This window comes from Chenopodium quinoa, unplaced genomic scaffold (genome assembly GCF_001683475.1).
Source record: "Chenopodium quinoa cultivar QQ74 unplaced genomic scaffold, ASM168347v1, whole genome shotgun sequence".
In the NCBI taxonomy this organism is placed as follows: Eukaryota; Viridiplantae; Streptophyta; class Magnoliopsida; order Caryophyllales; family Amaranthaceae; genus Chenopodium; species Chenopodium quinoa.
Genome location: NW_018745521.1, coordinates 27,435 through 52,371, shown reverse-complemented (window position 1 = coordinate 52,371; position 24,937 = coordinate 27,435). Strand labels below are relative to the sequence as shown.

At 34.7% G+C, this 24,937-nt stretch overlaps 2 protein-coding genes and 1 pseudogene across 3 annotated transcripts; 1 reads left to right on the top strand and 2 right to left on the bottom strand.

Annotated features, from left to right (window-relative positions):
* Positions 1-186: 186 nt before the first annotated feature.
* LOC110715315 (ribosomal RNA large subunit methyltransferase E-like) lies at positions 187-2,240 on the top strand. The gene is made up of 7 exons (XM_021893884.1): positions 187-654; positions 773-859; positions 943-1,005; positions 1,116-1,217; positions 1,561-1,795; positions 1,871-2,003; positions 2,097-2,240. The coding sequence occupies exons 1-6, from the start codon at positions 577-579 to the stop codon at positions 1,981-1,983; spliced, it is 678 nt and encodes a 225-aa protein (XP_021749576.1). The 5' UTR covers positions 187-576; the 3' UTR covers positions 1,984-2,003; positions 2,097-2,240.
* Positions 2,241-2,338: 98 nt separating this feature from the next.
* LOC110715314 lies at positions 2,339-5,690 on the bottom strand (annotated as a pseudogene).
* A 105-nt stretch (positions 5,691-5,795) lies between these two features.
* Positions 5,796-13,372, bottom strand: LOC110715313 (actin-related protein 5-like). Of its 2 annotated transcripts, XM_021893881.1 has the most exons (12): positions 13,156-13,372; positions 12,999-13,069; positions 12,332-12,456; positions 11,693-11,737; positions 10,463-10,565; positions 10,094-10,203; positions 8,642-8,751; positions 8,464-8,554; positions 7,954-8,385; positions 7,425-7,552; positions 6,727-7,066; positions 5,796-6,565 (listed from the first exon to the last, which is right to left on the bottom strand). In XM_021893881.1, the coding sequence occupies exons 1-12, from the start codon at positions 13,254-13,256 to the stop codon at positions 6,062-6,064; spliced, it is 2,160 nt and encodes a 719-aa protein (XP_021749573.1). In that variant the 5' UTR covers positions 13,257-13,372; the 3' UTR covers positions 5,796-6,061. The 2 variants fall into 2 exon arrangements, with proteins under 2 accessions (XP_021749573.1, XP_021749574.1); XM_021893882.1 differs by lacking the exons at positions 12,999-13,069; positions 13,156-13,372 and having other exon boundaries at positions 10,463-10,570; positions 12,332-12,361.
* Between the last annotated feature and the right edge of the window lie 11,565 nt (positions 13,373-24,937).

The following is a 24,937-nucleotide window of genomic DNA, read 5'->3' as shown; positions in this document are numbered from 1 at the left end:
AGAAAAAGCTACTCTTATTAGCTTTTGGCTTTTGGCGGAAAAGCCAATAAAAAAGCCAATTACCAAACATATTTTTTGGCTGTTTGACCAAACTAAAAAGCCAAAAGTTAGGCAAAAAGTAAATTGTCAAACACCCCCTTTTATGTGTTTCAAAAATTTAACACTAAAAAGAAGCCTTTGTACTATTTGCTTTTTCATTATGGCTTTGCTTATTGCTTGCGGTAAGAGTAACCAAGTTAATTTACAACAACGATTAACTTCGAATAAGGCTAGGCTATATAGATATTCAAGTTTTTCTCTTTTGTTTTAGGAGTTTCAAACATCCCAATCAAATCGGGTTTAGCATAGTTAATCAAGAGCATAAATATAAATTTATAGGAGGATTTTTCCATTGTCAAGATTCAAACCCGGGTACTCTAAACAATACAAGTACGGAGTAATTCATAAGGCAAATACTAACAAGCGACCCAGATTAGCAAGCTCGTACCAATAATTATCTCACGAGTTGCGGATTAACTTGGTAGACTAATTAAGTTAAACAGTCAAACTACAAAGGTTGCCGAAAGAAAGAGAAGGATGAGCGGAGCAGGAGTTCCAGACTTCTTCTACAGAGAAGCTCAACGACTTGGCTATGTTGCTCGTTCTGCTTTCAAGGTTTTTTTTTTGCTTTTTTTTTTTTTTCTCGTACAATGTATAATTTGCTCTAATTTTTTTTTTTTTTTATTATTATTATTTTCCCACAATTTTCTGGTGAATTAAATTGAAAGAGCAGTTACTGCAATTGCAAGAGAAATACAAGTTAATTAAGCCAGGTTCATCTGTGCTTGATCTGGGCTGTGCTCCTGGCGCTTGGCTTCAGGTTTTCTTTAGCTCTTTTCTCTTTTAGACATTTCGTCAAACATGTGGTGTGCATTGTTTTTCCTTATGATTTTTGTATGACAGGTAGCTTGTCAGAGCTTGGGTCCTCTCAAAAATGGTGGGACTGTTGTGGGTATTGACTTAAAGGTAAATTCATCTTCTGGGTTAATTTCTATGTAAATTATCTATTAAGAAATCTTGTTATGATATTGGAGTTTTTGAAATGTAATTAACCTTTGGTGTTTTGCACAGAGTAGAAGGTGAAAGTTCCCTCTACTTATTGTGATGCTAGGGTTCAAACTGTTTGTGGTGATGCTATGAGCCTTTCTAGGGACCATATCAGGTCACTTTCCCCTAAGGTATGTCATGCTTCTATGTTTTGGCATGAAATTATTGTCTTAGACAGCCTGTCTATTTACAATTTTGCATGAAATATTGTTGTTTGTATCTGTAAATCTAGTTTGCTTAGACTTGGAGTTTAGGGTTGAGGATTGGAGTAATATCTCGATAGTCATCATATATTCATATGTATTTCATGCTAAAGAATCATATAGCTGATAATATAGCTAATTTGAACAGAACTTGAGTTCATTTTTATGAACAGACTAGACTAATATATGATCATCGCGTCAAGTTATTGAGGTTGAGAACCAACAGTTGTATAATTCAAAGCATTAAACCTGTCATTGATTGGTTATGCAGAAGGGATTTTCCGTCATTCTATCAGATATGTGTCCCTTAGTTTCTGGAATCAAGTCGAAAGATGCAGCCTTGTCGGCTGAGTTAGGCATGCGAGCCCTTGACCTGGCTGTTGGAAGTGTTGCTCTTGCCCAAGAAGATGCCGAGCCTGATATGAAAGAAGAGGCTGATGACAAGGGCATATTGCTTCCTGGTGGCAACCTTGTCATTAAGCTTTTGGAGGGTGAAGATATGAAAGGTTTGTTTCCAATCTTTTGAAGCTTCTCCTTATGCAGCTATTTGCTGTTCTTACATCAGTTCTGTTTTCTTGTAGAATTTGGTCAAATTTGCAAACCAATCTTCAAAAAGGCATCATGTTTGAGGCCCAAAGCTACAAGATCAACTTCAAGAGAAATATATTTGATTTGTCAAGGACTACGACCATGAAGTTTGGAATTTCTGATAGGGTCAGATTTTGCAATAGTTTATGCGACCAATCTTTTGAAGCTTCTCCTTCTGCAGCTATTTGCTGTTCTTACATCAGTTTTGTGTTCTTGTAGAATTTGGTCAAATTTGCAAACCAATCTTCAAAAAGGCGTCATGGTTGAGGCCCAAAGCTACAAGATCAACTTCAAGAGAAATATATTTGATTTGTGGACTGCGACCATGAAGTTTGGAATTTCTGAAAGGGTCAGATTTTGCAATAGTTTATATATATAATGGCTTTTGTGTAGGTTCTTTGAGTTTTTATTGACAGCCGATTTGAGGATAAAATTCCAATTTACAAATTCAGAGAAATAAATCATTGTATAATGGCTTTTGTGTAGGCTCTGTGAGCTTATTGGCGGACCAATTTGAGGAAAGAATTCCAATTCAACATACAAGAAATTCAGACAAATGAATTATCATGTGTATACATTGTGCAAAACTAATTTCATCTACATTTTCGTGTCACAGATTTTCCAGTTTTTGACTATACAAAATTCCACTATACAGATTTACTTGCTATCTCTATGGACCTCCACATAATGCTGCTGATGCTCACTCTTGGATACTCAATCCGAATAGTCTCAACGAATATATGTTCGCCCCAATGACCACAGACCAGTTTCTTTGACTGGTGCCTGAAAATTTTTAAGAAAAATTAACAGTCTGAATCTATTAAATTCAATTAAGCAGCAAAATCTAGGTTCCTACATACATACTGGTGTTTTAACAGAAGGAAAGATATTCCAAAACCTAAGGGTCTCATCTCCTGCCCCAGTAACTATTGTCTACAAAATCGGAGATACTTTATTAGTGGATAAATACAATGCAAATTTAAGAAAAACTATGCAACGTATTGAATAACATCCTGCAAACAGCAGAACTGTATTACCTGACCATCAGGGGAAACAGCGAGATAGAGTACACGCAAACTATGTCCCGTCAGTGTAGCAACCTTTGCAAGTGAAGGATACTTCCACACCATAATCTGATTCTGAGAATACCCATGGGTGCTAACAATTTCATTCACATTCTTACTCCATGCAAGATTGCATACCTTCATTCCATATCAATGCAGAAATTTAGTACATTTGGTGCAAACTATAAATATTCTAGGACATGTAAAATAAAAATATGACCATACCTGACTTCCTGTATCAATGCTATTTATCTGATTCCCATTTGTAGTATTCCAAAATCGAATACAACGGTCTGCAGTCCCGCCACCAGAAGCTAGAAGACCGCTCTGGTGGGGTGACCAAGCTATGGCCTTCACAGCAGCTGTATGCTCAGTCAGTTTCAGAACTGGCTGCTGAGAATGCTGGTTCCATACCAATAGCTAATATTTTTTTCATGAAATTTGCTCAGTCAGCTTTCAGAATATCTTTGATTGTGAAACCACTTACTATTTGAAAATTGAATACTATCTAATTACCTGATTGTCATTGCCTCCTGATGCAAGTTCCCTATCATCATGAGACCATTTCAACCCACACACCTAAAGAATGACATATATAACAAATATTAAATGATCACAAACCAAAAAATGATTGAATTCGCAGCAACAATAAAATATTAGTACTCTCTATACCAGTAAGACAGTATTGCCTTTACCTCAGATTTATGTCCAACAAGCTTGCTAACATAGTCATTCGGGACACGTAGATCGTGTTGAAGTATGTTCCTGTCTCTACTTCCTGAGGCTAGTATACGCGAACTCCATGCCAAAACACCAGCTCTTGTTTGATGACCACTCAAAGTTCTGACCTTTTTGCATTGGGTTCCATCCCATACCTAAACCAGATCAACCATTGTTACACATTCATGTCTACATTAACACTTACTTAAAATGAATAAAGACTGATTCTAGCACAATCACTTGCCTGAACTTGACCACTAGTTGTTCCAACTGAAACATAGGATCCCTCTTTTGTCCATTGAACAGCACAAACACCATCATTTGGTCCCAAGTCACATAATTTTGTTACCTAAAATACATATTGGAAAAATCCCATCTTTAGTAAAGCACAAACAATTGCAATTAAAAATACACTCAAGATACATGACCGGGATTTCTTGAGAAATCGTAAATTGACCTAGTGTTGGAGCATAATAATGGATCATAACTAATAAGTGATCAAATTAGCTCAACCATAAGTTAACATCTACTACCTACCTAACAAATGCACCAAATTTGATTGTGATTTGGAATTCAATTATCACTAACTTAAAATAAGTGCAATATTTACTAACATAAGACTACTTACTTTGCTGTTAGATGCATTCCACAAGTACACACAGGTACCAAGTCCAACAGCAAGCAAATTTTGAGATGACCAAATTCAAGTAGAAATCATCCTGTAATGAAGGAGCATCCAAAACCTAAAATCCAAACAATAATCTCTTCACTCAACAATAATGTCACTAATAAAATCAGTCGAATAAATACATATACAAAAAATCCTTAAGATAAAATATACCTTATGGGGTGTCTTGGGAACCCTTCTAGGGGGCTTAGGAGGGGTAGAGACCTCATTAGAAAACCCAGAATCGCGGCCGAGGGCGGAAGGCGAGAAAGCTGAATTAGGGGAAGAATACTCCATCTTGAACCTCAGCATATTCTTGTTAGGACTACTGATAGGTGATCCTGCAGCAGAACAAGGAGAAGCAACAAAATCAGCACCAAACAATTCTTGTTTTAACAGCCTAGTATAAGCCTCATGATTCCCCCCTTCTTTTTTAGCATTAGGAGAAGATGATGATGATTTCTCAATCAACCCAAATGTATGAAGCCTTGAAGAAGATCTGCAAGGTATAAATCTGTCACTGCAAATCGATTTCTTCGATGTCGGCGACGATGTTGCGGATGATAAGCTAGTGATTGATCTAGGAGATGAAACTGATCTAGGAGATGATAAACATAGATTTGATCGAAATGGGGTTGTTTCAATTGCTGTTTTTGAGGTTGGTGTTCTTTGAGTTTCCAATCTTAAGGATGTTTGTGACATCCCAGAAGGAAGATTGATCCCACTTTTCCTCCTTTGTTCTAATTCCATCTTTTTTTTTTCTTCAATTTCTCAGCAAAAAGATTGAATCTTTATTTCTGGGGTGAAATTGAAATTAAAATGCCACTCTCTCTGCAAAATAATGAATTAATCAAGCAAAGAGAGGGCAATTTAATTTAATTATTAGGGTTTAATTAATTTGTAACGGTCAGCAAGTAAAGGGTTTAAGGTAAGAAATGAAGCTGAGAATTTTACAGAAAAAGAGGGAAAAAGGAAAATGAAGAACAGGTTTGGTTTAAAAGGGTGAGTGACTCCAACGGTCGAATTTTGCGAATCGTAGCTACGAAGCTTGTTTTGTTTTTTGTATTTTTTTTATCCTTTTGGTGTATTGGGCCCACACAAGTAGGTAGCCGTTGGTTGGAGCTGGATTTTGGCTACTGTTAATGTTTACGATCCACCTAATTATTTTTATCAACCTCTTTTTATACATAAGCCGATCATGAATTTGATGAAGATAACATACCCTAATTCTTACCAAGCATAAAAAAAATAAAAATAAAAAAATAAATGACTTTGTACTAATTAGTACGATTTATTTGAGTACGAAGGGAGTAAGTTGATGAATCATCAATGTTTTTAGGATGGTTTTTTTGAGGACGAAGGGGGTAATTTGATGAATCATCAATGTATTTAGGAATGCTAACTCATAGGAGAAAGAAAGAAAAAAAAACCCTCATATATAGTATGAAATTACATTGGACAATCGACAATCAAAAGTGTTGAGCTTCTCATGTATGTTGGGAATTTCCGCATTTGTAATTTGATATCTACCCTATTGAGTATTGACAAAACTAAATCTTGACGAAACGTGTGTCAAGCAATTATCTTAGTTTCTAGCTAAAATGATCTTGCCAATGGATTAAAAATAGTTGACTAACAAGAAACATAAACTTCCTTTATACATCTACTGATCTACCAGTATGAATCAATAATTCACTCCTACTTGAGGACCTTTTCATCTGGTGCACTAGTAATCATAGTGTATACCTAAACTTGTATCTCCGAAGCCAATCTTCACCCTTTTCTTCATAATCCATTTTAGTGAAAGTTTGCTCCGGAAAATGCAAAGAAGCAGCATACGAAGAACCCCCTCGCCATGCATCAAATATAGGATCGTTTGCCCTAATCACTCTAATAGGAGTCCCACATGGCCGAATCATGCGGACTCCAGCTTCCAAACGCTCACTCAAGCCAGGGAATTGAGAACTTCCACCTGTCAAGAGGATGGAGCTGGTCAACTTCTCCTCCAAACCTTGGCCCTTGGGTGAAAACCTTCTCATAGAGATACCAACCATTTCATCCAATCCAGACTGGTCAATCCCAACTATATTAGGGCTGAATAGAATTTCTGGGCATCGGAATCTTTCAACCCCCATTATAATCTGGAAATCCTCCTTGGTGAGAGGACGAGCACGTGGAACATCAGCAGGTTGGCACAATCCAGAGTCTGGTTTTGGAGTGAAGGTCGGGTCAATATCCTGCAACAAATTAAATATATATATATATATATATATATATATATATATATATATATATATATATATATATATATATATATATATATATGTGTGTGTGTGTAAGAACTGCAGCATCCACTTAAAATATATTTGCTCAGACTGAACATGACACCTTAACTTGCCTGGAGTCTAGAAGAGATGCGTGCTAACTCTGTCTCATCTACATCAGGACCCTCATCCTCATCATCATTATCTTTACTCATTAATTTGTAGAGTTGCCAATCTTCATCTCTAGCGCCAAAAGTGTCTTCACCTTTCCCTCGATCAAAAGCAGCTGTTGTTAATAGGCGCATTCTCTCTTTCTTTGCAGCATTCATCCTCTCACCGCGACCGACACCACCAGATGTAGAATTTCCATTCGTGTTGTTTCCATTCGTCTTTAACAGCTTCTTCTGTTCAACTTTTTCTGAAAGCTCTTTATATTTGGTTCGCAACTTCTCCAAGTACATCTCAGGGTTTTCTCTGCATCAAAATTATGGAAATTTGGGTCATGGAGTTATAGATATTCTACTAGCAATTGGAGTGCAGAAGATGACTGCACATCCCACTGAAAAGCAATCGAGCAGTCCAAACAAAAGGCATAGCAGTATAGCGTGGCAGTAACCATGGATTTCCCATAATCAAAAGCTGAGCTCGCCACAACACTTTAACTTAGATTAGTATCTTAATGCAGAATCATGATGAGAAAAGTGGTAGCTTAAACTCTGCCATCCAATTAGGCTTTCCCAGGGAAAATGACAAAAATTACAAAAAAAAAATAAAAAATTTTAAAAAAATCAACAAATTAAAAAAAGAAAAGAACAAAAAGGTAGCAACATACAGACGCTTTTCTTCCTCTAGTTGATTTTGCTTCTCTCTTTGTAATTCCTCTTCAGCACGTTTCTGTCTAGCTCTCTGACGACCCTCAGCTGTAGTCTTAAGAAAGATCTGCTTCTTCTTCTCCTTCAGCTACAACCAAACAACAGGCAACAGTAAATAAAGATAACCAAATATGAAAAGATCAACACCATGGAGATCAGCTGATTTATAATAAGTGGCAATCCTGACATCAAGATCCTGAATACAGTACAAATGGATTGAGCTTACAAATAAATCAATTTCACCATAGCTCAACCAACAAATAATGGATTTAGAAGGTACCAAAAGTTAGGTAGGTCAAATAACTCAATTCCTTTCATATTCATATTTCAGCCACACCCACAAGACAGGACAAGTCAACAAGTCTAGCAAGAATGCAGCACAAACTATAGATGAAACTAAAGCTAACCTGCTCTGGAGTCAGCATGTTATCAAGGATATCAACAAGTGGAAACTAATGCAGCACAAATATAGATGACACTAAAGCTTACCTGATCTGGAGTCAGCATGTTATCAGGGATATCAACAAGTGGAAACTTTTCAGCTGTTGCTGCCTCTGCCTTCTCCTCCAGTTCAACTTGTTCACGTTTAGTTTTTCGCAAAGATTGGTTCACCTTAGCAACAGAAGATTCTATTTCCTGTTTAGACAAATAGCCAGTACTTAAAAGAAATGCTGGAACGTCATCCTCATTTACATTCTCCAGCTGCCTCAGAAGAAAATCCAAACCACGCAGCTCATTTTCCAATTCATTAATTCGAGATGCCCTCTTCGCCTCAGCCATTTCCCGCAATCGTTGACCTTGTCTCTCTTTGATAGCAGCCTTTCTCGCAATCTCCTCTTCAGAAGGTTGCTCCTCAACAGGTGGAGGAGTAAATGGAAGTTGCCAACACCTAGTCTTCTCTTCAGCTTCTTTAGTTTCATTCTGTTACAATTACCAAAATATATATAAGAAAAATTAGTGATTGAAATCAGAGAGAGAGAGAGAGAGAGAGAGCACTACCTGAAACAACTTAACCTCTGAAGCGTAGTCTTGAGCAATGTAACCGTGTTCCATTTTCAAGTCTTCAACTTTCTCCCATGTAAGCTTAGCCCTGTCACAAATGATAGGACAAAAAATAAGACAACCTGAAAGCTAACTTGTAAACACAAGACTAACTAAAATAATGAAATATGCTTACATGTGCTGAGGATATTTCAGGGAAAGAAGCTGCTTCATGTAATCAGTAACATGGTATCCACCAACATTACTTCGGCAGCACGCTTCGAAAACAGGCTCTCCTTCAACAAACTAAAGACAGAATTACAAAAAGCATCAGCAGATATAGAACGCAACTATCATCAAAGTGCAAAAATTTTGATGCTCGTCTGCAGCTAAAGAATTTTACAAGCAATATTAAGTTGAAACCATGAAAAAAAAAATAAAAAAAAAAAAATACTACAACCAACATTTAGTTATTACACCATTTTGACTTTTTGCACTATTCACATATTAACTCTAACCTTGATTCTTTTACTAATATAATGTATTAATGTATATTTTCATTATTCTTTTGCATTATTAGAATCAATGTATATTTTCAAAATATATTATTAATTTTTTAACTAATATGGAGTAGATAATTAGAAATATTAATTGTCAAAGTTGTTCATCGTCAGATAGGGCAAGTCTTTTGCAATCATTTCTAATTTATTACACCCTTACCCCAAAATCCAGCACAATACTTTAGTAGCACTCTTCTTTTTCCCCAAAGGTATCTAAAGTGACCTTGTTGAGCTCAGAATTTGATGATTAGCATACTTACCACAGCTTCTTTAAATTTTGTCTTCCACTCACTATGTGCATTAGTCAAAAAGGTGTGACCAAGTATCTTATGCAAATAACTCTAGCCAACTCTATGCATCTGAAACCTTTATGGTCAATTAGTTGTACTTGTGTCTAGGTTAGCTTTTTTTAAGAAAATAACACCCATCAGAAATTAAGGCTAAGGCCAGGGTCTTTGAAAGGAGAATGGAAAAGATGGGAGGAAAGGGGGTTTTATATATCACAAGCATTGATGCGTCAAAGTGAAAGCCCCCGGAATAATCAAACGTAAATCTGTGCAAATGTTTGACATGGGCTCAGTGAGTCCTAGAGTGCTACCATACACTGAAGTGTGACTATGATCAGACAGCAGCAACCGGAAAGAGGTTACTGTCATCCTCCGTTTTCCAATAAGTCTTTCAAAGTAATGCACGTTTATTATGGTGCACCAAGGCAATAGGGATATCCTTGTGACTTGCCTTCAGAAGCCTTGGTGTGCCTCATTTGGTGAAAAAAAAAACCCTGGGAAAATAAATTATACACCTTGGTCTGCCTCACCAAAAAAAAAAAGGGGCCATGTCGCCTTACACCTTAGTGCCTAGGTCAGCCTATTTATACACTGTAGTTGACTACTCTACTGGAGGTTGAATAGGAAGGCTAACAAAAACAATAGAAGGGTGAATCCTTTCCAAGCTTCAACAAAGATACTCAATAGAACTAATCATACACATGGAGCCACCCACAATTTGACAATTTTAGCTGTAGAAGAAAGGACTTTATATGCTTTCATATATTTAGAAAGAAAAAAACAAAAAAAGGCAACACTTACTGGTATGACATGGCTGGTATTGAATCCACTGCAAACGGCAAGGCCTTCTTTGTCACAAACACCAAGTCGCTGATTATATGTGTAACTAAACGCAGCATCAACACCAAACGCTGGGAAATGAAAGAAGTAATCAGAAAACTCAAGAAAGAGGACTAGGCTTCACCATTCTCTCACAGAAGCAGTCTAAAGGTTATGTAACAACAGTGAAATTGATATACTATGTATCAATCTAGTAAGGTGAACAGTAATGATGTTCGGGAGCATGGACAATACAAACCATGACTCTATCAGTGCTGCCACCGTTAAATACTTCCTGTAATAAAAGAAGATGCACATTATTTATATAAAGATTATAGATGGTTCCCGTACCCACAGAAGGAACTCCATAAGATTCAAAAAGAAGCTCTGCCATTCTACAGCGTGATGAAACTGGATTGCATGGACATTCTGTGATTAATACAGGATGATCAACCTGCACTGTCCCCAAAAGAATAGTCAGAATTAAGTATTGATCTTAAGTCAAACTATAGGGAGACAATTGGTCAATTCTTCATCAAACTGTGCCAAAGGGAAAACACCAATGTCCAATGCCCAAAATTCTAAGTTGCTATTGTTAAGAAGACAAGTTTTGAAGAGAAGTGACTTTGTATGCCAATTAACATAGAATAAGGTTAAAAACAACATATGAAACCTTCAAGTCTTCAACAGAGCCATTCAAGATTTATCTCTTGGGTTCATTTCATACAAAGGCACTTCACACTGGTATTTGTCATTACTGAAGAGCTAAATTTTAAGCAGTTGCTTACTTGTCCCCAAGGAAAATTTATGCACAGCACTGGAAACATAAGATATTAATCCAGGCAGCCTTACAGAAAAAGGCATGATTACTAAACTTCAGAACGATCCTCATGTTCCTACCTCCTAATTATAGAAATTATTTCCAAAGATTAACCTTCCCTTAAAGTAACAAAGTTTGGTCAGAGCTTCAGGAGTGATCTACTAATACGCTAGGGAACCTTTGGCCATACCTCATGCACAAATAAAGAGGAGCAAAGACAACCAAAAGCCAGAATGTCAAAGATGGATTGAGGGAGGAAAGCTCATATTGGCATCATAAAGCAGATTCCATATTGAAGTGATGTTAAGGCCATAAAATGAGAAGAATAGGAGAGAGCACCTATGAGTAGCAGAACCCATATAAAAGCCACTCTAAATAACCAGGCTCCACTTAAATCATTGTTTCCTTTAGGAATAAAACTAAGATGGAAGTAGGAACCAGATAATCATATAACCCTTATTCCATAAAGGCACAAGAGCCAAGGTATTAACCATCACATTAGTACACAGGATTACAACCACCATTTTATACACACACTACTACAGAGGTGATGCCATCAACAGCCAAGTACCAAAAATCATACAAGCAGGGAAAGTAGAATGTCTTTTATAGATAGCCCCTCTTCAGCACAAGCATATCACTACAGCCTCTAAAGCAAACAAGTGAGGACCAAATATGGACAAACACGCTAAGTAATTACTTAAAAAATAACACAAAAGATATGGATAATCAATTTAATGACATGGAGGCAATCATCATACCCCAGGCCCATCGACGCCCAACCGGTCAAATCCAAAGTCAAGAATCTGAAAAAAGAAGTTAGTAGTATATGCATTAATAACATGACAGAAATAACTTAATCAATATTCTGTACATTGTATAACAAGTTCCTAATCTCTCCTGTCAAAAATTATAGAAAAATTACCAATGAAAGTGAATTTTGGCCAATAATATAACAAACAACAACAACCAAAACCGGTATTTTTTGATAAAGGAGCCTTCTTGATGAAATCATACAGGTCAAAACCAAGTAAATTTCAAGAGCCACAATAACATTTTTAAGGATATCTTCAATAAAACACTGAAATTGAACCCTTTTTTTTCCCTCCATCAATCCATCTTGAAGTCGTGATAAAAGATAGAAATTCTTGCATGTATTGCCTCAAAAAGGTATAGAGAGGTCTAAATGTCTAAGATAAGAAGATTAAGAACCCTAAAAATCAGTTAGCAGGATGCAGAGAAAACATGGTATAAAATGATATCACTAATGGTGCATAAATCAGCAAGCCTACTTGTCTTGCAAAGCAACTAAATCAGGGAAATAATTCATGTTCTCTGAAGGTTTAATCTGCAGCAGAGAATGTGAAGATAAACTCTAAAAGAATATTGATAAAGCTTACATATTCCATAATCTCAAACTGGTAAACAACATTGTTATCAAAAGCTGACCGTGGTCCTGAACGAGTACAATCAAAATATTTCAGCAACGTAGTATCATGATCGCCAACAACAGAGACAGTTTCTCCTGCAACAAAATCCAGACTAAACAGATCAGTCAGGCAGTCACATAACACTCAACACAAAATAATTTTTAGATGAACACTATAAAGAGGCAACTACGAATATTAGTCAGAAACAAACGTACACACACGAGGCGCCTTCACAGAATGAACAACATTGCAATTGTCTCTATATATGTCACAAATGCACAAGCACAAGCACACACACACACACGTAACAATGTAACATAGTTAGTACGATCAATAACATACACGTCAAACAACGCCGACTAAATCCAAAATTACGCAAAAAGTGCAACAATAGCATCTTTGATTTCAGAAATTCAATTTAAACTCTTAAAATGGGATAGATATCCCACCATAATAACCAATTTCAACCAATTGCAACAAATAATCTACTATACTAGATGATGTAATTTCATGAAAATCCTTATTTAGCTTAATTTCACAAACATAATTGCTAAATTGAAATTTAAAAAAATAAAAAAATAAATAAAGCATAAACATTAATAACTCTAATTAAAGCTCCAAAAAAAAGGGGATGGACCTGTAGATTTGTGGCGAGGCCTCTGAACAATGTTGCGAAAAATTACCCTAGGATCAGACTCACCAGCCCATCTAAAACAACCAAACAAAAATTGATAAATTAAGAATCGAAATTAGGGCGAAAAGGGGGGGGGGGGATTAGGGTTTAAGGGAAATACCCAATGCGAAAATAGGAGCCGCCATTGTCGATGACAATTGGGACGCTTGAAGGAAAGGATCGGTAATCTGTTTGCCTTTCAATTTGGCTGATGAACGGCATTCTCTTCTTTGGTAGTTTTGAGCTTCTTCTCCAGTGGAGCTTTCAACTTTGTCGAAGCTACTGGAAAAGAAGGAGACTATACTAGTCCATCACTTCATACTCGTTAATTAAGTCGTAAATATGAATTCCCATCGACCCAACCCGTGAATTAACAGTCTTGACGCTAGACCGGTTTTGGGTTTAAACCGGCCTCGTCTAGAAGCGTGCTCCGTAACAATTAATCAATACTTGAGATGGTATGACCAATGACACTATGGCATCTAAATCATTTCTTAGAACATTGACAATAGTGAGCAAAAAATGCTCATAAGCAAATATTATGGGCAAAAACCAAAAATAAGCTACTGCATTAATGAGCATTTTCAAATATGCTCATAAGTAAACAGTAACTACGTATTGGGTCCCTCGTCAAAAATTATGGTTGTTTGTATTTTTACTTTGCCCACCACCAAAATGACATGTTTTGGGTGGGTTAGAGAAGAACCCACTATCAAAACACGACGCCTTGATGGGTGGGAAGTAAAAAATTGTATTATATTAATGTGCTAAGTTTGTATTTAACTTTGTTTTAGTTGTGTGTTAAGTAAAATTTGTATTAAGAATTTTATTGATTTACCAATCTTATGTTATTTTAAATCCAAATAATATGTACATTTACCAATTACATCTATTATTTTAGAAAAATATTGTCCTTGTTTATGACAATTAAACCAATACTGCTAATAATAAGACCATTAAATATGACAATAATTTTACGTAGTGGTATCATATCTTGTTATTTTAAATTTAAAAATAAATGAGTTTTTTCCTAAGTGGTTGATTGATCGGTTAATTTTTCGTTACATAATTTTTGGCGCAGTCAGAATTAATGGAGGAAAAGCAAGCGCAATTCCTAATACAAACAAACAGGTTTATAAGCGATAAATCTGTAAAAACTCGGGAATCCACCAAAAAAGAGTAAAACTCTCAAGAATATTATTAAAATGTCAAAACTGAATACTAATGACAGCTAAAACGTTACAGTATTCTAAACAAAACCCTAACACGAAAATTAAGCAAAAAAATAAATCTCGGAAAATGTTTAAGCGTTGTTTTCGAGCTTTTGACGAACTTGGATGACTTAAAAAAGCTTGTCGCGCACGGCATAGCGGTGACTTGGACTCATTGGCCCGTTTCCATTTTCGAAAATCTAATATCATATCATATATCAATATCACTAATAAATAAAGCCGGTCTCGCAGCCAAGCCAAGCCACGAGACAGCGACGCTTGGCATTCTAGTTTTTCGCCAAGTGTCGCGCCACTTAGGCAACAAAAGGTATTATTGTGGCACGTATGTTGCTACGTAAGCAAAGTTTGGATAGATTTTTAAAGATAAATAAGTTGTATAGAGTTTTATTATCGATATACATCTAATATTTCATATATACAAAATTAATCATAACTTTTAATAAATATCTTGTAATTCGGTACTATTTCCATCATAAAATTCGTTTTAAAAAGTTCCTTTAAAATAAGATCCATTTATAGTATATTTAATTTATTTACAAAAATAATAGAGAATTAGTGAAAATAAGGTTTAATCATGAAAAATACTTTTTGTTTTGGTAAATATATTTTTAGTTTACTAAAAATAATTTTAGTTCAGTAAAATATATTTCAATTCAGTATGTCTAAATATCCTGCATTATCAAAAGGGATTATATGATCGTATTTAACATTCAATCCAAAAAGTTTATCCTAAGCTTTTATCAACCATGTGGGCATCGCCCGGGCACAAAACTAGTCACTAATATATAAAGTCGGTCTCGCAACCAGGCCACGAGACAACGACACTTAGCATTCCAGTTTTTCACCCATTGTTGCGCCACGTAAGCGAAAAATAGGTATTATTGTGACACATATGATGCTAAGTAAGCGATTTTTGGATAGATTTTTTAGGATAAAATTATTGTATAGAGTTTATTGTCGATAAAATTCTAATAACTTTTAATAAATATCTTATAACTCTGTTCTATTTCCATCATCAAATTCGTCTTAAAAAGTTCTTCAAAATAAGATCTATTTATAATATATTTAATCACAAACTTTTATACGTAGTTGGCCAAACCGTACCGTGTCACCAACTATTACAAGAGTTAGTTCGTTAATGTTATAAGGGTTACTTGGTCAGTGTTATAATGGTTACTCAGTCAGTTTTATAGATAGGGGTTACTTAGTCAGTGTTAGAGGTTACTTAGTTAGTATTACAGGGGTTACATGGTCAGTTTTATAGGTATTACTTTGTCCAACCAGATGGTGTGGTTAACCGCATACAAAATGCATTGTTATTTAACTTATTTAAGAAAATATTAGAGAATCAGTAAAATTAAGTTTTAATCAGTAGAAAATAATTTTATTTTGGTGAAAATGCTTTCATTTTAGTGAAATTAATTTAAGTTCAATAAATATAATTTCAAGTTAATAATAACATAGATATTTATTTACAAATGTTAGGTTTTCAGCAATTCTACACAATAGGAATTACTTAAAATTGGTGGAACAAAACCTAAGTAGAGTATAATTCAATCAAATTATACAATAATCAATACTAGTTAAAGTATTACAATCCAAGCACCAAAAAATCAAAGTAATAAGAAAATTACAAGGAAAGCTCTAATGTGAAAGATACTAAAACTTGCCTCTACTCCAAGCCAGTGAAATCACCAAGAACATGAGAATACTATGGACCACGTGAGTCTTCAATACCGGATACTTGTCTAAGGCGTGTAAACACTTTCCTAAAGTGATTATTTCCCCCCACCACGGTGCTTGGGTTGAAACCGGAAAATCACTTTGAGATACAATAGACAACACTACAATCTTTGCACTAAGATTTGTAGTAAGATGATCAAATTCTCAAAGAATAACTTAATTGATAGAGATTCCTATAAGAGATTGCAAGTTTCTCAGAGAAAAGTGTGAAGTAAAGTAAAAATATTGGAGAGGAAAATCAGAGAGCAAAAACCAAAAGCAGCATCATTCTTTTAGTTTCGCAATTAAAAGAATAAATGAAACCGCAACTGCCAGGTGGCGTGGGCGCTCCTCACGAAAACTGCGAAATTTCTAAAGGAAGGCAGTGAGGGGCGCGGTTTAGGCGCGACTAGCAGCGCGAGCGCGCCATCTCACCCTTCCAATTTTGCCAAATTCCAGAGAGGTGCACTGTTTAAGCGCGCTCTTTGCGCGGCCGCGCCTAACTTACGCTGGCGCTCCTTCATGGTCGCGAGTGCGCAACCATCAACACTCTAAATATCTAACAACAAACAAACTACAAAATATCATATAAATATAAGCCATGTGATATCGTATGTCTAAATATCCTACATTATCATAACGAATTATTTGACCATATTTAACATTCAAGTAAAAATGTTATCTTAAAATTTTATCAACCTGGGCATCACCCGCGTACAAAACTAGTATATATAAAGGGGAGTTTTTTCCTGAGTTTTTAGAGAGCCACTAGGATTTTATTTTTTTAAAAAGTTATTAGAACACCACTTAGGAATAATATTTTTAAAACGCTACAATCGGATTATGCCACGTAAGATTAGCGTTTTTTTTAAAGCGCTACGTATGATTAAAATAAAAAAACGCCACGTAGGATTAATAATTTTAAAACGCTACAATAAGATTATGTCATGTAAGATTAATTTTAGAGCGTAACATAAGAAAATGTTATATTTTAGCCAATGAAAAAAAAGAATTGCAATTTATTTTAAATAAAAAAAATTATATTAATTATAAAAATAAAATCAATGCGTTTTTTGTGTGGCCGGCTGAGACTCACCCAAACACTGACCGAGTAAACCCCGATCGATTGAGTAACCCCTGATCAACCAAGTAACTCCTGACCAAGTAATCTCAACCATACGGTGTGACCAGCCACATATGAAACTTTGTGAAATAAAATTTTATTTTTTTATATTACGAATTTTATCTAAATATGAGAAACAAAGTTAATAATTCATTTTATTATAATAAAAAAAATTTAAGTAGTAAGCAAGCGAATATCACAAAGTTTATTAGATAAATATATATTTATTAAAATATTTTATTTAATATATTTTATTAAGCAATCTGACTCCGGAAGCCCGACTAGTAGAAATCATGACTACTAAAAACTTAAATCAAATCTTTCGACGCTGAACTTCTTCGTTGAACCGTGCAACTAATCTCCCTATGTCAATTTTACTAAATATTATTTACATCATTATTTTAATATAATTACATTTTAACTATTTCAAAAATGTAATTTGTAGTAGTATAACTCCATTAAACAAAAGATAATTAAATACTTCGTATGAATATGGTGATGTGTTTAAAGAGTAAAATGTTGGTGGGGTATAGAAAAAAGTAGGAGAGATAATAGTGAGGGGATTTATTCGATCATTAGTGGGATAAAAGTATGACCACCAAAAATGCTCATAAACAAGATTGAGAAAGTGGATAGAGAGAGAATGGAGAAGGGGTTTTTTTTTTTTTATTGATGTGCTTGCTAGAGGTCTTATAATATAAAGTTCAAGTCTTCTAATAATCATTTTTATAGGCACGTGACACATAGACTTTCTTAATAACGTTTTATAATAGATTAGTTATTCCTCACAACTTAAAAATTGCAAATTCCATACAAACCAACATGTTGATTTATTATTTTGAGATTGTCACATAAGATGTTTTAATAACTTATTATCTCCGTTATAATTTTGTAGTATTATTTCAAAAGAAACCAAAATGCGAAGGCAAATCTAACAGTAGTTGTGACTTGTATAAGTTGTGCATTTTGATTGGACTAGTGCAAGAGCAATGGGCAATGAAAAGGTGAAATGGAGACTCTTTTGATCATCTTCCCCTATTTTTAGTGGTACGGTAGCATACAAGGCAAGCATATGGTCTAATGGTAGTGCCTTTGCTTGTGGCCGACGAGTTAAATATCACAATCCACTCTTAAAAGGGCCAGAGCAGCGATGTTGCGAGCCTGCAAACCTCATTACCGGGCACAGAGGGTATGCAGTGACTTTAAATACTAGGCCAGGCTTAGAGTGCAATATACTATTCAAGTACGTATTGTTTGGAGTCATAGGTCATTTCTCTTTACCTTATTACTTCGTATAATACTTTCAGTAAAATTAATTTAAATTTAGTAAAAATAATTTTGGTTCAGTAAATAAGAAATACTATACAAGTTAAATCAGTTAAAATAATTTTTAATCTGTAAAGATGATTTAAATTTAATGAAAATTATTTCAATTTAACGACTCTAGAATTATCTAGTTCAAGTCTAAAATAAAGTAAGGCCCGTTCTTTAGAGTTGCTGAAATCTAATCTTCTCTCCTGACTCAGTTTAATCTGCTCTGCTCTGCGCTCAAAAGCTCAAAAGAACAGGGCCTAAGTAAAGTTCAAATAAAAAAACAAATTATACAATCTGTAAATTTCAAAAATACCTTTTATTGAAAAGTGTGTTAATTTTTAACAGTTTACCATTTTATTTTCTTGATAGCAATTAGCATCATGTAAAAAAAAAAAAAAAAAAGAAGAAAAAAAAAGAAAGATACAAGTAGCAATTAGCAAAATCATTCAACTATATTTTGTAATACAACCAAGCTAAGCTTGATCTAGTGGGAAATATTGTACCTTTCAACCTTAACGTTAGGGGTTCAATCCCTATTAGAAGCAGTTCGAGGGTGGAGATCTCTTACCCTTTCCCCCTCACTCTCAAAACCATGAGAATTGAGATTCGATCAAGATCGTTTTCCTTACTGTTAAATTTTTTGCAATACAAAAAGGCATAAATCAATTCTTAATATTGCCCATACCAACATGTCACCCAACGTCTCTCTAGTCCAATATTCAACGGATTAAAACCATTTTTCTCAACATGGCATGGCCCACTAAAATTACTCCCATTTTTTTTTTCACGTATTATTAAAATTAAATGCCAACGTGGAATCTCTCATTCAAACCCATTACACTTTCCCGCCTAAACCTCAATCTTCCGCCATAAGTCGATCTCAAAAAATATCCCAAATATTATTTTAATTTATTTCTCAAAATTAGGGCGGCCAGCTTGCCCTATAAGCTACTCCCACAACACACAAACTCATTTCTTCACATTTTCCCGCCCATTCCAAATATTCCCCTATTTATACCAAAACCTCTTTTTTCCTCCAATTCATTCATCTCCCACTATTTTCCTTCCACTACACTCTTTTACTACGTAGCGAAAGTTGTGAATTTGTTGAAAATTCATCGGTAGGCATCCATGGAAGGAAAAGAAAATATTCGAGTCGAGTTCGAGTCGGATTGCCGGACACCAAGGCACGGCAAAATTCCAGCAGCATTGGTATGTCCCCCACCTCCGAGAAAGAAGAGAGTGTATGCAAATCAGTCGGTTGTTCCACCAAAAGGCGGATACTTTCAACCACCTGATTTAGAGCTGATTTTTACTTGTTCTCCTGTTAAACAACAGAGTAAATTTGTTGGATGTAGATAGTGGGGATTTTTTTTATTTTTTTTTTCCTTGGAGGTAGAAATTAATTTAGGCTTTTATTGGGTAATTTTGTATTCTAAATAATGTAGTAAATATTAATATTGTCTCTGTTTAACCTTTAATTTGTAGGATTTACAAATGTTGTGTAAATAGAATTGGTAGTACAATTATTAATAATGTTATTATTGTGTTCTGTATTGAAATTATTATGTTTGTGAATTTTGTTTTTAGAAAGATGAAATAAAAATAATTAAAATTGTACCAACAGTACAACTAGAAGATCCAGTGAATAAATTGTCAGTTTTTTTATGTTTGGTGATGATAGACAAAGGTGGTTTTATTGTTTGCCATACTTGTAAAGTTGGGCCACTCTTCATTTTTTTCTTGCTGAAATTACAGCACTTTATAATTTGGGGTTTTGTATTCATGGAATTTTCAGGAGTACTAATGTCATACTGTGTAATTGTACCAAAAAGTTGAGCATCAACCAACACTTTCAGCCTTTTTAAATCTGTGGGTTGTAATTTGTAATGAAATTCGCTCATTAAAAACATTCTTAAGAGTTCAATTCAATCGAGCAGCTAAATTGCCTCATGCTACTAATCTTAAGTAAATCCGTTGGCCACATAACCTCTTTACTTGAAATATATTTACCAATTTAGTAATAGTTCGCAATAACCACACCAAACCATGAATAGAGGGCAGTCAGTAGAGGCGTAAACAAGTTGGGCATATGCAAGTTGCGACTACCCAGTCAATATAGGGCAGGCCAATTAACGAGCAAGGAAAAAGTGTTGAAGTGTAATCTTCTTAAATAACACATGTAATGTCATACGAAGTACTAATAATTTTGGGATGAAACCTCATTAGACTTGTAAAATGGACCCTCTTATGGTGATGGGTGCAGCCCAAGCCCATATTTAATAAAAACAGTGGAGAGACACAAAAAGTAAGCACAATAATAGTAATTCTAGATAATTAGCTTTGTGGACAATCTGGACATTAAAGGAAAACATTTTATATCAATTAACAATGTATTATTATTGGAATTACCTTTTAATGTTTCAAACGGTAACAATGTGACATGGGAAGATTAAAAGGATTGTACTCCGTAAAAATATGCAATGTTAACATTGATTAAAAGTTAAAACCAATAAGAGTATAAGACATTCACAAGTCAAGGTGCAATTTCGTTTGTTGTAGGTGGTAGCATGTAATCATTAACCAAGTACAAGACTATATATAAATTTTGTATTGGACTTGAAAAATCTGATTATATGTGCAAATCATTTAGGTCACAACTCACAAGTCGTAGCTCTCAACAACCAACTGAATGAAGGGATTACGCAAAAATGAGGTTAGAAATTGAAGTTTTCATGGGACAATACAGATGCAATCAACTTACCATGTTTTATAATTAATTTTTGCATTGTATAATTTTACAAGGTATTAATTATCATATATTTATTGAGTTCAATACGCAGGATTACTGTGTATATATATTAGGGTTTAGCTTGGACAACTTAATTAGTAGGAGAGCGAGGATAGAAGTGATCTGTCTGTTCCTTTTGTAGATATAGTTTTCTGTATTCAGAATATGTAACAAACAAATACTCCATAGTGTGTTGTGTATGTATGCTGGGGAGTCGTCAAAAAAAATATGCTTAAGTTTGTTCGAGAGTTTATGCACATACACATGAGTAATAAATCTTTTCTAGTAGCTAGATGAGATATGAACATCCTAATTAATAAGCATATCTAACCACCAAAAACTAATTCCTGAATCCGGATTAGCCCAAAGGGTGAATCGGGAGAAACACCAAAAAAAAAAAAAAAAAAAAAAAAAGCTTATTGAGTGTACTATAGAATATTTTGGACTTGTAAATAATTTGAGTTCAGTTACTTTGAATATTATGCGATTTATTTACAAGTGTCTTTTTATAGAGTTTGAATCCAACTCTATATTGTTTCTCTATTAGAGAACATGATCATCATCTTGATGAAAAAACGATTAAATTCCAAACTTAAAAACTATTGCCTATAATTTGAAACAGAAAAGGAGTCAGAATAAGAAATTTGATCAGAAAAATGAGTGAAGTAAAATAAAAATGTAGGTTTATAGCCTTATAGGTGGATTTTGTACCAAACATACTTAAAAAAAGTCTTTGTCAGTGTAGGTGAAAGCTGGGCATGTCTCAAATAGTACGTGACACTTTTGTACTAATAAATTGGGCCACCTAACCACTCCATTGGGCTTTTCACTGATTTGCATAATTGCGCATCGGATTCCTTTTTACCCTTTCATGGTTCCAATGGACCAAGGGGCCCATCATTTCATGCCATTTTTACATACAAAGCCTGTCCAATGTAGGTAGAGTTGTCAATTCTTGATCCGATTCGAACCCGACATGAAATTACTAACCTGATCCAAGCGACCCGAACCCAACCCGATCTGACCCATTTATCATATTCTGTAATGATATTAATTTTTACACTACTTGAAATCGTATTTTTTTTACACAACCCAAAATCTAATCCAAACCTAATCCATTAATCTGAATTGACAGGTCAAAATGTGAGTAATGTAACTATGTAAGTGAAGCAGTTGCACTTGTTAATGTTGTATTTGTATTTTAGTCTTAAATTAATGATAATAAGTTTTAAGAAACATTTTTAAATACAATGAAAGTCTGAAATAAGTGTATCATGTATATTAGCGTAGTGAAAAGACATTTTTCAACTATGAAGTTGGAGAATCAATTTCAACTATGGTCAATTTGAAGGAGGGGATCTTTCACTTTTCCCCAAACTCTGCTGATTCAAATAGAGTTTCTTCCATCTAACCTACTAAAAAAAGTTGTAAGTGGTACCATATTAGTGTTCTAGTGTATGATGCTATGGTAATGAAATCTTAGCCTAATGATTAAGATTGAGCGTTTGTGTACGAAAACTCATAGGGGTATACTCACCTTTATTTGTAATTTGTAGTTCAATAGCTAGTACCCTCCTTGTAACCGTTATCCCTCTAATAAAATAGTTCAACGATCCAATGAGACCGCCTAGAAGAGAGCTAAAACATTAATCCATTCAAACTCCACCGTTAGTAAATTAGAAAGCACAATTAGCTTCACCATAACAATGATCCACCAAAAGTTCCAATCTTCACTATTTATCATAGACTTTATTTTCAAATGTTGTGCATCACAAATAGTCCAACTCTCCCACCCATTAAAAAAAGAATAAAAAAAAAAACAACAACATAATTAATACTGTATTTGAGTATATTTTTTGGATTAATCATTTTTTTTATGTAAAAAGAATAAAAAAAATTATAAAAAAATTAAAAACAATGATTTTGACGAAATTTGATTCCAAATCATAAAGTATCAACCCCAGCTTTTAACCAACTAAATTAGTTGGCATTCACAAATCACCATGTAATATTGTTAGAGTATCCACAATGGTTACGGAGAGGTCTTTGTTTGCAATCTTTAAATAGTTGGAGCTAATAGCTCGCCATTGTGAAACTACAAAGGTTGTAACTAGAGCTGTCAAAAGCTGACCCGACCCGAAATACCAACCCGTACCCGATTATTAACCGACCCGTCTAAACCCGGAAAAATGATGACCCGAACCCGATATGACCCGACCTGAAACCAACCCGAGACCCGAGTTAACCCGAGTATTTGAGACCCGAACCCGAACATGACCCGACCCGGAGATGACCCGACCCGAAGATGACCCGTAAAATATTGACTTGAACCGAACCCGACCCGAACCGAAATTGACCCAAACCCGTTTTAACCCGTGAAAACCCGAATTTAACCCGACCTGAATTCAACCCGACCTATTCCTAACCCGACCCGTATTTAACCCGACCTATTACTAACCCGACCCGAACTTCAACCCGATCTATCACTAACCAGACCCGATCTGTCACTAACCCGACCCGAAATCAACCCGACTTGTTATGGACCCGTCCCAAATTCAACCCGACTTGTTATTGACCTGACCTAAAATCAACTCGACTTGTTATTTTATACATTCTTATTATTGTAGATCAGATAGTGAATAAAGATATATGCTATATATATTCTAAGCTACTCGTTATGTCGAAACTTCGTAAGGCTAAAATTACTCTATGTTAATATTGATCAAAGTATTTTGTCTTGGATGTAGGGTACCCACATAAAAAAAAGTTAAAAAAAATAATAATTTCGAATAATGATTGAATGCGATGATAATTCGACCCACATAATTTACCTGTACTCAATCATGACTTGATTTGTTTGTACTCGAGAAAGTGGTGACCCGAACAAGAGCTATTAAAAGGTTTTTATTGGTCTTTTATTTTTCTAATTTTATTATTCATTTGCCTAATTAATCTTAAAATGTTATGAATAATGCCATTAAAAAAAACGTGAACACGAATATTAACTTATAAAAAATAAACAAGTTTAGATAATTTCAAATAAAATAAGTTTAGAAAAAAAAAATTGTTGTATTTTAACTTATCTAAACTAAACCTATTTTATCCGAATTTGTATGAATTGACTATATTTTATCTAAACAAGTCATCTCGAATATGAACTTAAATTATTATCCCTAAAATGTGTGGAATCAATGTGAATAGATTAGAATAGGGTTTGAACTTATCTTCTAAAAATCTAAACTAAACCTATCTTATCTAAACTTATTAGAATTTAACTTATCTGAAATTATTTCTCTTATAATAAGCGAAGTAATTGATAATGAGTCAACGTGAATGTCATTACATGAACTGTTAACAAACCGACCCAAAAAATGTAACCGAACTTGATATGACCCGACCTGAAATCAACCCGATCCCCAGATTAACCCAATATTTGAGATTCGAACCCAAACATGACCTGACTTGGAAATGATCCGACCTGATTATAACCCGCAAATAATAGACTTGAACAGAACCCGACTTGAACCCGAACATGACCCGACCTGATTGTAACCTTCAAATAATCGACTTAAACCAAACCCGACTTGAACCCGAACATGACCCGACCTGATTGTAACCCGAAAATAATCGACTTGAACCGAACCCGACTTGAACCCGAGAATGACCCGACTTGGAAATGACCCAACCTGATTATAACCCGCAAATTATTGACTTGAACCGA

Bases quoted from the DNA above. Each gene is read 5' to 3' on its own strand.
- LOC110715315 (XM_021893884.1), top strand. From the start codon at position 577: ATGAGCGGAGCAGGAGTTCCAGACTTCTTCTACAGAGAAGCTCAACGA. The intron at 1,006-1,115 runs GTAAATTCATCT...TGCACAGAGTAG, and splicing joins TTGTGGGTATTGACTTAAAG to AAGGTGAAAGTTCCCTCTAC. The intron at 1,796-1,870 runs GTTTGTTTCCAA...GTTTTCTTGTAG, and splicing joins GGAGGGTGAAGATATGAAAG to AATTTGGTCAAATTTGCAAA.
- LOC110715313 (XM_021893881.1), bottom strand. From the start codon at position 13,256: ATGCCGTTCATCAGCCAAATTGAAAGGCAAACAGATTACCGATCCTTT. The intron at 8,752-10,093 runs GTAAGTGTTGCC...TTCTGTCTTTAG, and splicing joins ATACCAGCCATGTCATACCA to TTTGTTGAAGGAGAGCCTGT. The intron at 8,386-8,463 runs GTAGTGCTCTCT...TAATTGTAACAG, and splicing joins CAGAGGTTAAGTTGTTTCAG to AATGAAACTAAAGAAGCTGA.